Source organism: Tympanuchus pallidicinctus, unplaced genomic scaffold (genome assembly GCF_026119805.1).
Source record: "Tympanuchus pallidicinctus isolate F22 unplaced genomic scaffold, pur_lepc_1.0 scaffold3, whole genome shotgun sequence".
Taxonomy (NCBI): domain Eukaryota; kingdom Metazoa; phylum Chordata; class Aves; order Galliformes; family Phasianidae; genus Tympanuchus; species Tympanuchus pallidicinctus.
Window position 1 is genome coordinate 91,926,010 of NW_026294747.1, and position 16,036 is coordinate 91,942,045.

Consider the following 16,036-nt stretch of genomic DNA (forward strand, 5'->3'; position numbering starts at 1 on the left):
TGTTTTTATATTACTTCAGTCAACCATATCCTTATGAATTGGATTCTGTTTCAAGATTTTCAGCAGTGATGAGGGGGAAATGAGGCAGAAAAGCAAGGCTAGGATGTCGCTGGAGGAAGCGAATAAGGGACGGTCAAAATCTTTCTGAACTTCTGACCATTCACTGGACTCTGCTGAGGTCTCAGCAGTGTGTCAGTCCAAGAGGTAAGCACCCAGCAAATATAATGAAATCAGGCAGTGCTGTGGGATGTTCTGCGCTTCTGAAATGAGGTCACTTAATGAGGTGTCTGTGCTCATTGGAACTTAGCTGTAGGGCACGTTTTTATCGAGTCACCTTAACCATCGTATTTCACTTGTATTCATACCTCATCTGCTGATTTTCACATAGCAATCATGTGAAGCAGTAACAAGAGAGAACCTTTTTAGAGAAGACCACAACTTTCTATACCATCACACTTGCTTTCCTCCGTAATGCTCCAGTCTGGACTATTGTCTTTCCCAGCTCTTCATTTACTTGCCCTTTTGCTGTTTTTGCCTCTTCCACCCTTGCCTTACTTTGCATCGTTTCTGAGTGTTCTTGCCTGTCCTTGTTGTTTCTTTCTCCTTGAGCTGCTTGGCATTTCTCACCATCATGGCAGTGATGAGTCTCAGTCCTTTCTTTCTGTTCCCAGTATGTCTTTTCTCCTTCATCCTAATAGTTCTGCATCTCTCTCCAGTAGTTCTACGGGGCTGTCCGTTTGTCAGTTTAATGTCTTTCCATTTAAAGTTAATACAACCAAATCTGAATGCATTATCTTTCCCAGGAAACCATTTCCCATTCACAGTGTTTTCTGTGCTTATGAACAGTCACAAGCTCTGCTGTGCTTGTTACCTGGAGGTCCATTTCTCATCCTGCACACTTAAGACAGCATGTATTATTATTTATTTGTATAGTAGTAATCTTACTTTATTTTCCTCTGATGTATTTCTAAATTAGATATCTTTCTCAGTTCAGATTACTGTGGAGATTAATTACACAAGAATGACAGCAGTCTTCTTCAGACTATTCAGAACACAGTTGTTAGGATGGTTTGTCCTTCTAGTACCCATTATGAATCCCTGCACTGATTGATCCACTGCATCCTATCAAAGTCTGCTTTCCTGTGTTCACTTTCAAATTTTTTGTATAACCACCCTCTCTTCTTAGACATTCAAAGAATCACAGAATTGTAGGGACTGGAAGGGAATTTTGGAGATCATCTAGTCTGACTCTTTGTTAAAGCAAATTCCCTAAATAAGTTATGTAGGAAAACATTCAACTGGGTTTTGAATATCTCCAGAGAAGGATCATTTCACAGCCTCTCTAGTCAGCTTATTCCAGTGTTGCATAACCCTCAAAATAGAGAAATTTTTCCTCATGTTTTTGTGGAGCTTCTCAATCCACCTCACCACACTTCCTAAGCTTACCTACAGGGATGTTATGGGAGACAAAGTCAAAAGCCCTGCTGAAGTCAAGGTAGAAAATATCCACTGCTCTCCCCTCATCTACCCACTCAGTTACAATATCCTAGAAGGCTATTATATTGGTCAAGCATGATTTCTCCTTGGTAAATCCATGTTGGTTACTACTAACCTTCTTCTCTTGCATTTTCTTGGAGATGATATCCAAAGTAAGCTGTTCCATTCCTCCCTTTGTTTTGTGAAATGCTGATGCTTCTCCAGTGATATCAGTGACATATCTAGGCAGTCTAAACTAATGCCTGATTTAGTGTTTGGCAACCCTACATGCAGCAGGAGCATTGGAACTAAATGATCTTTGAAGTCCCTTTCAACCCAAACCATTCTGAGATCGTGTGATCAGCCTCAGTGATCCTTTCAGACATTTCAAAGAGCTCTTTACTCTTCTCATTTCTTCTAAGTGCAGCATGTCGTAAGTTAGGCTTCGTATGTGTTCTTCAGACCTATTTTTTCAGCACCGCAGCTATCAAGGTTATTTTAGAAACAGCTTCATCAGCTTAATTTGCTCTGCCAGTTAATATTTAACAGTTTTGATTACTGAAAAATGGGATTTTTATAAATTATAATTTTTCAATTAAAATTTAAATGAATGAATTTGGGAAATAGATCTTTCATTTAAAATGGCAAGGAAGCAATCTCGTACTTGCAGTATTTTGAATCCATAGAGTACCTTTTCCCTACTAGAAAAGTATGAGGAAGTAAAAAAAAAAATCTTCTTTAGTATGTTTAGTATTAAGCATTGTGGTGGTAAGCATCAGTACCTTGATGAATCAGCTATTATACTGGTTTCAAACATTCAGAAATGGTCTCTTGAAACTGTAATACTGAGATGCAGAATAATTAGAGTTTTAAGAAATGGTCTCTGATTTTTGAAGCATATTTGTTATGCTTTACTCAACAATTCTTTTGGATACACAAGTAATTTGATCAGAAATGAGTAAAAGGAAAGCTTTCAGTTTTACCTGGTAGCACATTTGGAAGAGGTAAGAAAGCCCAGAAGTTGTGATAAATCTTCTATAAAAGCAGCAAGAGCTCTGGCAGTGCTTAGTGAAACAGGTTAAGACTAAATTCTTAGTACATATTCAGAGCTGGAGTGCATACATAGACTTTAAAACTGACAGTAGAAATGAGGAGTTAAGAACTCTCTTGTTGTGACCCTCCTGTGAACCAGAGATGCAGAGATCATGTTGGGAAATGATATGTTTTTATCCACCTTGACATTAGCAAGGAACACATTCCCCAAAGCTTTCATATCCCCTAAAAGAGAAACTTCAATGCAAGCTGAGGACTTTTAACTTCTCGTGTTTAATTACAGCCGTTTCTAGCCCTATTTAAAGAGAAATTGCACACTAGAAGGTGCTAAAGAGTAGCACCTACCATTTCCACGCCCATTCTGTGACAGAACTCCTATATTTACCTAATCTACTACCATTTATTTTCCTTCCATATTTTGCCACCTTTTGGGGCATAATTCAGAGCTTCACAAGCATCATGAAGAGCACTTCCCTAGGAACTCTGTCTTTAAAAAAATTCCTAGGCACAACATCATCTTTCCAAATGCAGTATACGGAAGGCTTTCCTCAAGGGAGGCAATCCCAGCCTTTGGGATTTTTACTGGAGTTCTGGAGAGACAGTCTGTCTGCACTGGAATTGATTACTGTCACTGTGTGTCATCTCCCTCTCGTGACTTTTGAGTGGAAAGGAGGGGAAGGATCTCATTAAATACATGAAGGGAAGAGGCTGGGAGCCAGGGTTCAGCAGCTACCTCTGGCCTCAGCTCTTTCTCTTGCAGCCTTCAGAAGACTGGTAAAATTGATCCTAGGCTGTTTGAATGTGGCATAATCGTTCTGTTCTCTTGCTCATAAATAGTCACCAGGAAATCTTAAAAACAAATAAATTATGAGATGATGGGTTCTTTCAAATGGGCTGAACCTTTTCTTGCCCTATCCAAAAAGCAGAGGTGCTGCTGGTAAGCATTCTGTTCTTCAGACACAGTACATGCAGAAGTGAGTTTTCATCCTGAGATACACCTGAAAAATCCTTCTAGCCTTTTTTTTCTAATATGGAGGCAATAATAATTCTAAAAGGAAGTAATGATTCTAAGAGTTAAAACAATATTCAGTTTTACTAGTTTACAGCTCAGCAAACTAGTTGTGTTTTCATATAAATGATTTGCACATACCTAGATAATTCAGTTTGCTGTCTCTGCATTTGCATTTTTCTCTGTAGCCTCTGGCTAAAAGACTCATCTGAATAAAAGTTTGTGTATATTGCAGTCTTCTAATTATCTGTACATTTTTGTCTTTGACAGTGTATCAGTTACAACAAGAAGCACCACGTCCCAAGAGAATCATCTGTCCTCGGGAGGTCAGTTTCTCTTTCACTACACCTTGTTAAATCTGATGAATTGTCAGCAGCATCATTACAAAAAATCTTTTGTACAGTCTGAGGGTAGTATTCTCTTTAATTGTTATAAGCCATTATTTTATATATTAATTTTCCTTAAAGTTGATTAATTGAAGGAGATTAACACTTGCTAATTGGGCATAGAGGATTGATTCTACCACTAGTAGCACCTTACTGGACAAATACTCCTAATCCGTTGCTTACTGTAATGTTCTGAATACTACCTCAAGTATTTTTTGTTTCTTTTTTTTTTGTTTTGTTTTCTTTTTTCTTTTTTCTTTTTTTTTTTTTTGTTTCTTTATCAAAATGGAGCAGCAGAAGGTGTATTTTCTTCCTACATCCACATATTAAAGTGTGTGTGATGTGTTTCAATGTGATTCATGTTGCTAAGGTTTCTTGAATGCATTTTGCCAAAATTCAAGTTCAAGCAAAAAAAAATAAGTTCGAGGTAAAATAGCTGGAGAACTTGGCTCTGTCACGAAGGCTTTAAAGACTGAAAAGTATCAAGAAATACATGACTGAATGTTTTACTGGGTCATCTTGTCTCCTGTTTTCTTTTTCTGTATTTTTCCATCTCTTCTTAGTTAAATGTGTCATCTCCTCAAAATGCCCTGTATAATAGTGATTGAAAACATACGTAAGCTTCTCTGCTCAATCAATAAAATTGTGATAGCCTTATCTTCTATAATGTCAGGGACACATTTTGTGCAAATAGAAATGCAATACTTGTAACAGAAATACTGAATGCACAGAGTGATTACATGAGGTATAAAAGATTATGTGAAAGATGGAAACTGAAACATTGCTGTGATATATAGCTCTTCTTTTAAACATTATCTCAAGCTTTGGTGTGCTTTCCCACACTGTGAAGAAGTGCTTTACCCTCTGAAGAAGAGCCCTAGCACAGCACTATATCAAATATTAATGGATGCAGACTCAGGGAAGTTTTGTGGGGTGCAGAAAGTTTTGTACCAAGGCACACGTAGATGAAATGAGTTTCCTGGGGTCATAAAACAGTCGTTGCAAGGTCAGGAACTGAATCAATTTTTCCCAAGTCCACAGAACACCTTCACTAAAAGGCTGTTGCATTTTTTTTCTCAAGTGCCATGTAACAGCTGTTTCAGAGCAGAATCTTGGACTTAGACTGAAGGTCTTCAAGCGCTGTTTATTCTGGATGTTCCCAAGACACACACACACAGGATGGTCAGAAAGGCAAGCAAAACTTAGGAGTAGGTGAGCCCTCCTGTCATTCTCCCTGGCAAAAACAAAGTTCATGAAGAAAGAGCATGCTGTAGCCCTGTGGAGTTCTGCACACATGTGCTGCAGGGCTTTAGCAAGACTTTCTTCTACAGAATTGTTGTATCAGAACAACAGGCAGGTCTCTCTAGCTGTGGTATTTTCAGAAGGTTTTTCCTAAATGAGTATCACACAACAGGTATGAAACTGTGACTGATTTAGCTGAAAATACTTAAGGTAAAGATTTTATTTCCTTGCAGACTTAGAGGAGTTTCTTACTTTGTGTGAGTCAATAGTCTATCCAAGATCTTGTTTAACCTGCGCACTGCAAGTGCTTTGAGGAACAACTTGTCTTCAGAAAATCTGATTGAAAAGCATAGACTGCTGAGGCACCCTTGGCTACCATTTGAGCTCATTTGCATAGGAATATAAATGACTTTGTCTGAAGAAAATTAATCCAAAATTTGTTATGCCTACTGAAATTAAAACATTTTTGCCTACATGAATGAGAATTTGGATCAAGGTAAAATGTGACTGTAAAGTACAATAGTGATAGTATTCTTGTTCTAGAAACAGAAATATCTATATGTCACGGAGTTGACCAGATCAATCTATGTTCGTGACAGGGGCGGCAGGCCTCTGCCCTCCCCCCCCCACCCCAGTCCCACAAAAATGGGAAGGAAGGAAGGGAGGAAAAGAGCAGCGGCAACAATCTATGGAGGAAAACTTATTTTACTATAATATTGGAATACAAGATAACACAATAGATACAATTTAATTGAAATTTAGATTAATAAATCAGACAAGATGAGAGAGAGAGAGTTCCCGGGACCGATTCAAACCTGAAAAGCTTGGAACGGCTAGGAAAACACCCTCCAGCACCCACTGCCAAGCAGCAAGAGAGCGCCCCCCCCCACCCGGAAGGGCCAGATCCCGTGACTGCTGTAATGTACAGGGATAGGTAGCTGGGATTGGGGCAGTGACACTTCAATGCCCCGTACACTACATGATGTTTTGATGTGGAATACTGAAACCCAAAATAAAACAAACAAACAAACAAACATAGAACCATGACATTCCACCCCTTATTCTACATCGTTACATCATGCTTAAAATATATATACATATATACAAACAAAAAATGATTACAATGCATTACACACACACGACTATATATATATATATGTATATACACATAGAATTAGTAACTGCACTCCCCTGGCATCAAGTTTCCCTGTGGTACACACTGGACATCCCCATTCTTTTGCATTACCCACCAAGTGCATCCTGGTCCCTGGGCAAAAACTGTACCACGGAGAGGTTTGCCCTTTCCTGAAGCTGGAAGAACCCAAACTGCCTTTCCTAACATGTTCTTTACATGTACAACAGGGACTTTATCTCCCTCTACGGTATGTAGGGAACTGGATTGGTTAGGACCATCACGATTGATAGATCCTCTGGTATTGACTAACCAGGTGGCTTCTGCCAAATGCTTCTCCCAGTGCTTAAATGTTCCGCCACCCAGTGCTTTTAGCATCGTTTTTAACAGTCCATTGTATCGTTCAATTTTACCAGAGGCTGGTGCATGATAGGGAATATGGTAAATCCACTCGATGCCATGATCTTTGGCCCAAGTATTTACAAGAGAATTTTTGAAATGAGTCCCATTATCTGACTCAATCCTTTCTGGGGTGCCATGTCGCCACAGGACTTGTTTCTCGAGACCCAGTATGGTGTTTCGGGCGGTAGCATGGGGTACTGCGTATGTTTCGAGCCACCCAGTGGTTGCCTCCACCATAGTAAGCACATAATGCTTACCATTGCGAGATCGTGGCAAGGTGATATAATCAACCTGCCATGCCTCCCCATATTTATACTTTTGCCATCGCCCTTCCTCCCACAGAGGTTTCATCCTCTTGGCTTGTTTGATGATGACACATGTTTCACAGTTATGAATAACCTGTGCAATGGCATCCATAGTTAAGTCCACCCCTCGGTCTCTAGCCCATTTGTATGTTGCATCTCTCCCTTGATAACCTGAGGTCTCATGGGCCCAACGAGCCAGAAATAATTCACCCTTGTTCTGCCAGTCCAGGTCTATTTGAGCCACCTCAATTCTGGCAGCTCGATCTACCTGATGGTTGTTTTGCTGTTCTTCAGTAGCCCGACTCTTGGGCACATGAGCATCTACATGGCGCACCTTTACAACCATATTCTTTATTCGAGCAGCAATGTCTTTCCACAGGTCAGCAGCCCAAATAGGTTTACTCCTTCTTTGCCAGTTATTTTGCTCCCACTGCTGTAACCACCCCCATAAGGCATTCGCTACCATCCATGAGTCAGTGTAAAGATAAAGCATTGGCCACCTCTCCCGTTCAGCAACATCTAAGGCCAGTTGGACAGCCTTTACCTCTGCAAATTGGCTTGATTCTCCTTTCCCTTCAGTGGCCTCTGCAACTTGTCGTGTGGGGCTCCACACAGCAGATTTCCATCTGCGATGCTTTCCCACAATACGACACGATCCATCTGTGAACAGGGCATATTTCTTTTCATTCTCTGGTAGTTCATTGTATGGTGGGGCTTCTTTAGCACGTGATACCTCTTCTCCTGGTGGTGTTCCAAACTTTTTACCTTCAGGCCAGTCCATGATCACCTCTAGGATTCCTGGACGGCTGAGGTTCCCCATCCGTGCTCGTTGTGTAATCAGTGCAATCCACTTACTCCAAGTGGCATCAGTAGCATGATGGGTGGAGGGAACCTCTCCTTTAAACATCCAGTTCAGCACTGGCAATCGAGGTGCTAGAAGAAGCTGTGTTTCAGTACCAACTACTTCAGAAGCAGCCCGAACCCCCTCATATACAGCTAAGATCTCCTTCTCAGTTGGAGTGTAGTGCTCTTCAGACCCTCTGTACGCCCGACTCCAGAATCCCAGGGGTCGGCCTCGAGTCTCTCCTGAGGCTCTTTGCCACAAACTCCAAGTGGGACCGTTCTCTCCAGCAGCGGTATAGAGGATGTTCTTTATACCCTGTCCCGTCCGTACTGGCCCTAGGGCCACGGCACGGGCTATCTCCTGTTTGATCTGTTCAAAAGCCTGCTGCTGCTCAGGGCCCCATGTAAACTCATTTCTCATTCGCGTCACATAATAAAGGGGGCTTACAATGAGGCTGTAGTTTGGAACATGCATTCTCCAAAAGCCCACTGCACCCAGAAAAGATTGTGTCTCTCTTTTGCTAGTGGGTGGAGACATGGCAGTGATTTTGTTGATCACATCTGTCGGGATGTGACGACGGCCATCTTGCCACTTTATGCCTAGGAACTGAATCTCCTGGGCAGGTCCTTTCACTTTGCTTCGCTTAATAGCAAAACCAGCACTCAGAAGAATTTGGATCATTTGCTCTCCTTTTGTAAAGACTTCTTCTGCTGTATCGCCCCACACAATGATGTCATCAATGTACTGCAGGTGCTCAGGAGCACTGCCCTGTTCCAATACAGTTTGGATCAACCCATGGCAAATGGTTGGGCTGTGTTTCCACCCCTGGGGCAAATGGTTCCAGGTATACTGAATGCCCCTCCATGTGAAAGCAAACTGTGGCTTACATTCTTTGGCCAAAGGGATGGAAAAGAAGGCATTAGCAATGTCAATGGTGGCATACCATTTGGCCGCCTTCGACTCCAGTTCATACGGGAGTTCTAACATGTCCGGCACAGCAGCACTCAGTGGGGGTGTGACTTCATTCAGGCCACGGTAGTCCACCGTCAGCCTCCATTCTCCACTGGCTTTACGCACTGGCCATATGGGGCTGTTAAAAGGCGAGTGAGTTTTGCTGATCACTCCCTGGCTCTCTAGTTGACGAATTAACTTATGAATGGGGAGTAAAGAATCCCTGTTGGTGCGGTACTGACGCCTGTGCACCACTTTTGTAGCAATTGGTACCTGTTGCTCTTTTACTCGCAGCAGCCCCACAACAGACGGATCTTCTGACAGGCCAGGCAAAACAGACAGCTGCTTAATGTTGTCTGTGTCCACAGCAGCTATTCCAAAGGCCCATCGATACCCCTTAGGATCCTTGAAATGCCCCCTTCTGAGATAATCAATACCTAGTATACATGGAGCCCCTGGGCCTGTCACAATAGGATGTTTTTGCCAGTCCTTACCAGTGAGGCTTATCTCAGCCTCCAACAAAGTCAATTCTTGAGAGCCCCCGGTCACTCCAGAAATATGGATTGATTCTGTCCCTTGGTGACTTGAGGGCATCAGAGTGCACTGTGCACCAGTGTCCACCAGTGCCTTATATTTCAGTGGTTCTGATGTGCCAGGCCATCGAATCCACACAGTCCAATATACTCTATTATCCCTTTCCCCCCCCTGACTGAGGGCAGGGCCCCTCTATTCATTACCTGTGGTAACTGGAGCAACTGCACTGGTGGTTGATCTGCTTTGTAATTCTTTCACCCGGGCTCGTAGTACAGGAGTAGGTTGACCGTGCCACTTCCCCATGTCTTCTCCATGGTCACGTAGGTAATACCATGAGGCAATTCGCGGTGTATTACCCCTTGCTTGAGCCGGAGAGCGTTTGCTTCTAATAGCTGAGATCTTTGATGGTGCACGTGAGAAGGAAGGTTCATCGTCTTTAGTTAGGTGGGTTCGCATAAATTTCATCATCTCCTTCATCTCCTTCATTAGACTCTTTTGATTATCCTGATCTTCATCAAGCGTCTCTGATACTGTTACAGGTTTGTCACAGTTAATCAGTTGAGACATTTGCTGCCGCGTTTCATTCAGTTGGTCCGTCACTTTTGAGATGGCGGCTACAGCAGCATGAATGGGGGATAGCAACTGTTGATAGTTTTGGAGCGTAAGAATTAATTCATAAATTAAGGGCGTTCTCTGTTGTTCTTGGTATCTGTCACACGCTGACATCAGTGTAGAGGCATATTTGTCCGGTGCTGTTGTTACGAGTTTCTGCCATATCTCAGGTGTCGTCCTCACTTTTTCAGGGTCGCGGTCTTGGCGTGGATGGTTAGGAACAAAGTTAGGGTCATACAACATTTCCACCACGCCTATTTCTCTTAGATACTGGATACCCTTTTCAACTGTATCCCATTTTTTCATCGCAATCTTCAAACCGTTTTTGAAGGGATATTTTTCCTTCACAGCTATTAACACTCGTTCCCAGAGGGAGGCAGCCTCATCTGAACACCGACTAATTCCTCTATCGATAGCTGGATCTCTGGCAATGGCACCTAGTTGGCGAGCTTCATTACCATCCAGAGACAAGCTATGGGCCCCACTGTCCCAACAGCGAACCAACCAGGAAACAATACTTTCATTCGGGTGCCGTGTAAACTCCTTTCTTGAACCTTGGATTTCAGTCATCTTCAGAGGCCGGCGAGTAGTAATAGAGATTTCCTCTTCATCACTCTCTTCTGCATGTCTCTTAGTTTTCCCTTTTGCCTTTCATGATGGTGGTGGTTCTGAGGAGGGCCCCTCGCCTGGATCTTCCTCCATCTCCTCCTCCTCCTCTTCTCTTTTTCGTTCAAGACGTGAAGACACTCTTTTCCATTTCTTGCCCTCCACAGGAGCAACTGGTATTGTTACTGGTGTCTCCTGTGATCGATTAGATTTGACTTGGGGATTTTCCCCTTTGGCTTGAACCTCAGCTCGGAAACTCTCTCTCTCCAAAATGGTATTATATAGGGCACGGTAAGCACAAGCCAAACCCCAAATAAGTTGTACCTCCTTAGATTTATGTAAGCCGCATAGTCCCTGACTCAAATACTGGCTTAGTTTCTCAGGATCCCACAGGTGTTCAAGAGTAAAATCCCATGACACTGCGGGTCCCCATGCTTCTAAGACCTTTCTTAAACCTCTCCATATTCCCTGCCAGTCATCATTCTCTAGTTTTGGAGGAGACTCCTTATCACGAATGCGTTGGAGTACACTCAGGAGAATTAACAACATGCACACCAACATGAGTATTGATGACACACTCACCAACATGAGTATTAATTCAAGATTCGAAAAACGTTTGATAAACCGAGAAGAAAACCCAGAAACTGGTCTGAACATTGTGTTGTTTGTAAAATTAGCTATTCCATTTGGGATGTAGCTGTTTGTGAAATTAGCCATTCCTTCTGGGATGTAGTTGCTTGTGAAATTAGCCATTCCTTCTGGGATGTAAATGTCAAAATTCAAATCATACCACATTGCAAGTAGATAAAACATAGGTGTCTCCATCAGTGCCCTTAGGTAGTTATATACGGATACAATTCCAAAACACGTAAGTGTGAGATGGACTATTGGCCAGTAGGTTGTGAGTAACACCATTGCTTTAAATCCTTTACCCAGCACCCCCAGGATAACAAGTGGGTTCATTAGTGGTGCTTGCTAAAAAGGGGTTAATGAACTGAAGCTAACAAGAGGAGGGAAAAAAAAAAAGAAAAAAAAGGCACTACCCAGACTAAGTAGTACTCAAAGTTTACAAATATCCCAGAACACTGACAGTACGCCTAATCTTTCAAGGTCAGGTTTTTCAGCACAGACACTTGAACTACTGATAATGCTCCCTAACGAAGCTCTCTAAGAGCAGAGAGAAAATGAGATTCGTTCTAAAAGCTAAAAAGCAGCTCGTGCCCCACGTTGGGCGCCAAAATCTGTCACGGAGTTGACCAGATCAATCTATGTTCGTGACAGGGGCGGCAGGCCTCTGCCCTCCCCCCCCCACCCCAGTCCCACAAAAATGGGAAGGAAGGAAGGGAGGAAAAGAGCAGCGGCAACAATCTATGGAGGAAAACTTATTTTACTATAATATTGGAATACAAGATAACACAATAGATACAATTTAATTGAAATTTAGATTAATAAATCAGACAAGATGAGAGAGAGAGAGTTCCCGGGACCGATTCAAACCTGAAAAGCTTGGAACGGCTAGGAAAACACCCTCCAGCACCCACTGCCAAGCAGCAAGAGAGCGCCCCCCCCTACCCGGAAGGGCCAGATCCCGTGACTGCTGTAATGTACAGGGATAGGTAGCTGGGATTGGGGCAGTGACACTTCAATGCCCCGTACACTACATGATGTTTTGATGTGGAATACTGAAACCCAAAATAAAACAAACAAACAAACAAACATAGAACCATGACACTATATAAATAAGTATCTATATAAATAAGAGTTGACGTGCAACAGTTAAATCTTCTCCATTATACTATATTGAAATTGCTTCCTTACATACAAGAACATGTTATGTACAGTTGAAGTTATCCTTTGCTTCCCTTAACTGATGTTTTAAGACCATACATTATTTAGTTCCTATTCAGGTCACTTCTAAAGATTTGCAAAAGGAAGCCAAGATCATATTGTATTAACAAAAAGAGAATAAATAGTTGGCAAACAATGCCTAGCAAAGTTAAGTACAAAAAGTCTGATTCATGTGATATGCATTTGTTTCTAATTAACTATTTTAGTGGCTCACTTTTTGCACTTAAAGCAGTCTTATTTTGATCTGCTGTATTTTTGTTACTGTTGGTGTGTTGTTGGGGTTTTTTTTTGCCTAAAAATAAGAAACTTCATTCAAAATATGATCTTTCAGTTCTTGCTACTTCAATTTTAAATCTTTGGGTAGAACAACAACCTGACTGATAGAAACAGATTCTTTAGCCCCAAATAATAGTAATTAAAACAAAAAGAAAAAACAACAATAACAAAAAAGACAATGCTGCACTGGTGATTTGCTTTATTTGTCTGTATTTATTTTTCTCTGTAAGTTGGGACAGGGTCCTGATGTCTAGATTGCTCCTTGTGGGGTTCTTATTATTGGTTCTGTATAAAGTAGAGCTGTGTAGTGGTGCTACAGAACATCACAGATTATTTTAAAGAGAAAATTCAGCACTACATTCTCATAGAACATATTAGCATCTTCTTAACATACAGATTGTAGGGTGGGTGTATTCATTGCTTTTCCTCATTTTAGTTTGACATTAGTGTCTTCTAATAATTGCACAGGCTTGCTTCACTAAAAGCTGACTTATTAACAGTGGATTTCTATCAGTTGCGTAGAAAATATCTGAAAATCTAGTATGTTGTCATCAGTGAGAAAATATTGTAATTGGCAATATGATAGTTACTTAGTATGCAGCATAGTGCTCAACCAACATCTGGAGAGCAAGTGTCAGCAGGATGTGTGAATGACAGTGAAAAGATCTCTCTCTCCATGTGAATATAGGAACTGGACTTTGTTGAGAGTGTTCTCTTGTGTAATTTAGGATTCAAATTACTTCGGGCAAATGTGGTAAAAATTGCAAATTATTTTAAATCCTTTGTGCTCATGGGATGTCTTTCATTCATAATTGCTGAATTCTGCGTGTTCTCAAGGAAATTCAGGCATCTGCTGAAAACAATATCTGTAGCAACAAGAGATAAACTTGTGAAGCGTTGGTTGTTTTTGCTTTCACCACTTGGCACTTTCATCACTCTTCTATCTTTTCTACTGCTGTTTTCCACATTTTCTGCATTCATGTGCTCCCCCATTTCCTCCACATTGCTCTGCAGTCACAAAGGTTTTAGCATCAGATCTCTGCAGTTCTACCACCTGATTTGTGTGGCTTTCCTGATTAACTATGCTGTAGAGACAGAAATCACCTCTCCTGATACGCAGCCAACCAGACTAAAAGCTGGGACCTTAAATAAAACATGAACATTTATATCTTTGTGTCTTTGTGCTTTGCTATCATGATTTTCTTTTTCTTTTCTGCCTGCATAAATATCTCGTCAGCAAAAGCAGGTCGTTCCTGCAATGGGAATCATATTGAATGAACTGTTAGGGCTTCAGGTATCTAACGGCTTTTAATTAATCACCACTGGCAGCACGAGTAGTGTGAATATCTACCTTCCCAATAATGCTGGATTCCTGCCAATATCCTCATTTATAATATTCCTCCCAGCAATGTTTTAATGATTTATTTTTTAAATACAAAAAAGTTTCGTTTAAAAGCACCATTCAGGTGGAATGTAGCTCTTAAATATTGTGCTTGCAGATGCAAGTCTGATTATAGGTGCCAAAGGATCAGATTCATTTTGTGAAGAAGCCATATTATAAAGCATCTGTTAGCATTTTGTCTATGGAAATGGAATGGTGATTAAAAATGACACTCACAGAAAATAATTTAAAACTTTCTGGTTTTATTATGAAGTATCTTAAATTTATTTTTAAGAAACAGTTCAGTAGCAGTCTATTCAAAATTAAAATATCTTTTAAAGAAGTAGAAGCTTTAGCAAAGTAGCATGAAAGAAGGCTGATGACATTATGTGGGAACATATTTGATAACTACTGATAACAGGCACAGGTTATTTGTACAGCATCATTCAGTTATTCATACCTCTGAATGCCACTCCTTTTCCAGGAAAGTCTTAATTGCTGACAGCATTTTTTGAGGCTGGTGAGTTCGCCTGCATTAAACCTTTAATATTCCTAACAGTGTTTTGGCCATGCCAGTGTCAGCAACAGTGAGAAACTTGTCTGGATTTCCCCAGTGTAGGCAAAGCCTTTGAGCTTTAACTTATATTATTATGTAGAAAGATGTCAGTTAATTGCCTTCCTCCTTGTTCTGAATTACAAATAGGTTGCACCAGAAGCAGAAATTATTTTCTCTGCTTTTAAAGCACCAAAATTGTGGTTCTCTGTTTAAAAGCAAATATGATTATGAAAAGGGAATCTTTCTGTGGAAAAAAAAAAAGGCTTTTTTTATTTATTTATTTTTTTTTTTTAAGTGATTCTGAGACAAAATAGTAATGACATAGCCAGACAATGCTGGTGAGAATCTTTAACCATCCAGAGGGTCAGGAACTGTTTTGACCCTTTGGATATCCATTACTCAGATTCATCAAAACAAGTATATAGTTAGTGGCATTTCACAGAGCATTACTGTTGAAATGGTCACTAGCAGGTTTGTAATTATATTGCCATTTTGTGCTGTACTACATACATTCAGAATTATCACACATCTCCAAAATCCAACCACTGCAAATTGTACTTCACTTGGTTATCCACAGAATCTTCTTGAAGCTGGGATTCAAGCTTGTAAACAGCAGTTAGCAGAGTATAAGTTAAGCAATAGCAGTATGGAAAAATGCCTTAATAAAAACGGCTTTTGTCAGTCCAACTTTCAGCAACGAGAATATTTTATATCTGTAGAAAAGAAAAAAACCTTTGAAGCAGTCAGTTCCATAATTAGGTAAACTTGAGCAAGGTTATTGAAATTAAGCCTTATCTGACTGCATAATAAGTATTTAATCATTGCAATAAGTCTTTCATGAATTTCCTTACCCTGCTCACTTGATGACCTTTACAAGTTGACTATTTTCTTTTTCTCCTCTGCCCTCATATTTCTTAGAACAATGTCCATACTGCAGTAAAGTACTTGAGAGCTGTAAATTGGCCATAAATTTGGTGGTAAATAGTAAGATTTTATGGCATTTGTTCAAATCACTCTACTGCAAAAAGTCAAGCAGAGCCATAACAAGGTGTCTCTTACTGTCAGTCCCCAGAGCTTATCTAGAATTATTCAGAATATTACATTATCACCTCGAGTACTGTGTCCAGTTTTGGGCCCCTCACTGCAAGAAAGATATTGAGGCCCTGGAACGTGTTCAAAGGAGGGCAACAAAGCTGGTGAGGGGTCTGGAACACAGGCCATATGAGGAGAGGCTGAAGGAGCTGGGAATGTTCAGCCTGGAGAAGAGGAGGCTCAGGGGAGACCTCATTGCTCTCTATAACTTCCTGAAGGGAGGCTGTAGTGAGCTGGGGGTCGGCCTCTTCTCTCGTGTCATTAGTGATAGGACCAGGGGGAATGGTTTCAAGCTATGGCAGGGGAGATTCAGGCTGGACATTAGGAAGTA

The 16,036-nt window shown here is 41.0% G+C and overlaps 1 protein-coding gene across 1 annotated transcript in view; it reads left to right on the forward strand.

Moving 5' to 3' along the window:
• CHN2 (chimerin 2) overlaps positions 1-16,036 on the forward strand; it is a 165,984-nt gene that overhangs the window by 68,525 nt on the left and 81,423 nt on the right. The window contains exon 3 of the mRNA XM_052693233.1: positions 3,809-3,864. Within this exon, the coding sequence (XP_052549193.1) occupies positions 3,809-3,864 (56 nt within the window). The remainder of the gene's footprint in view (positions 1-3,808; positions 3,865-16,036) is intronic.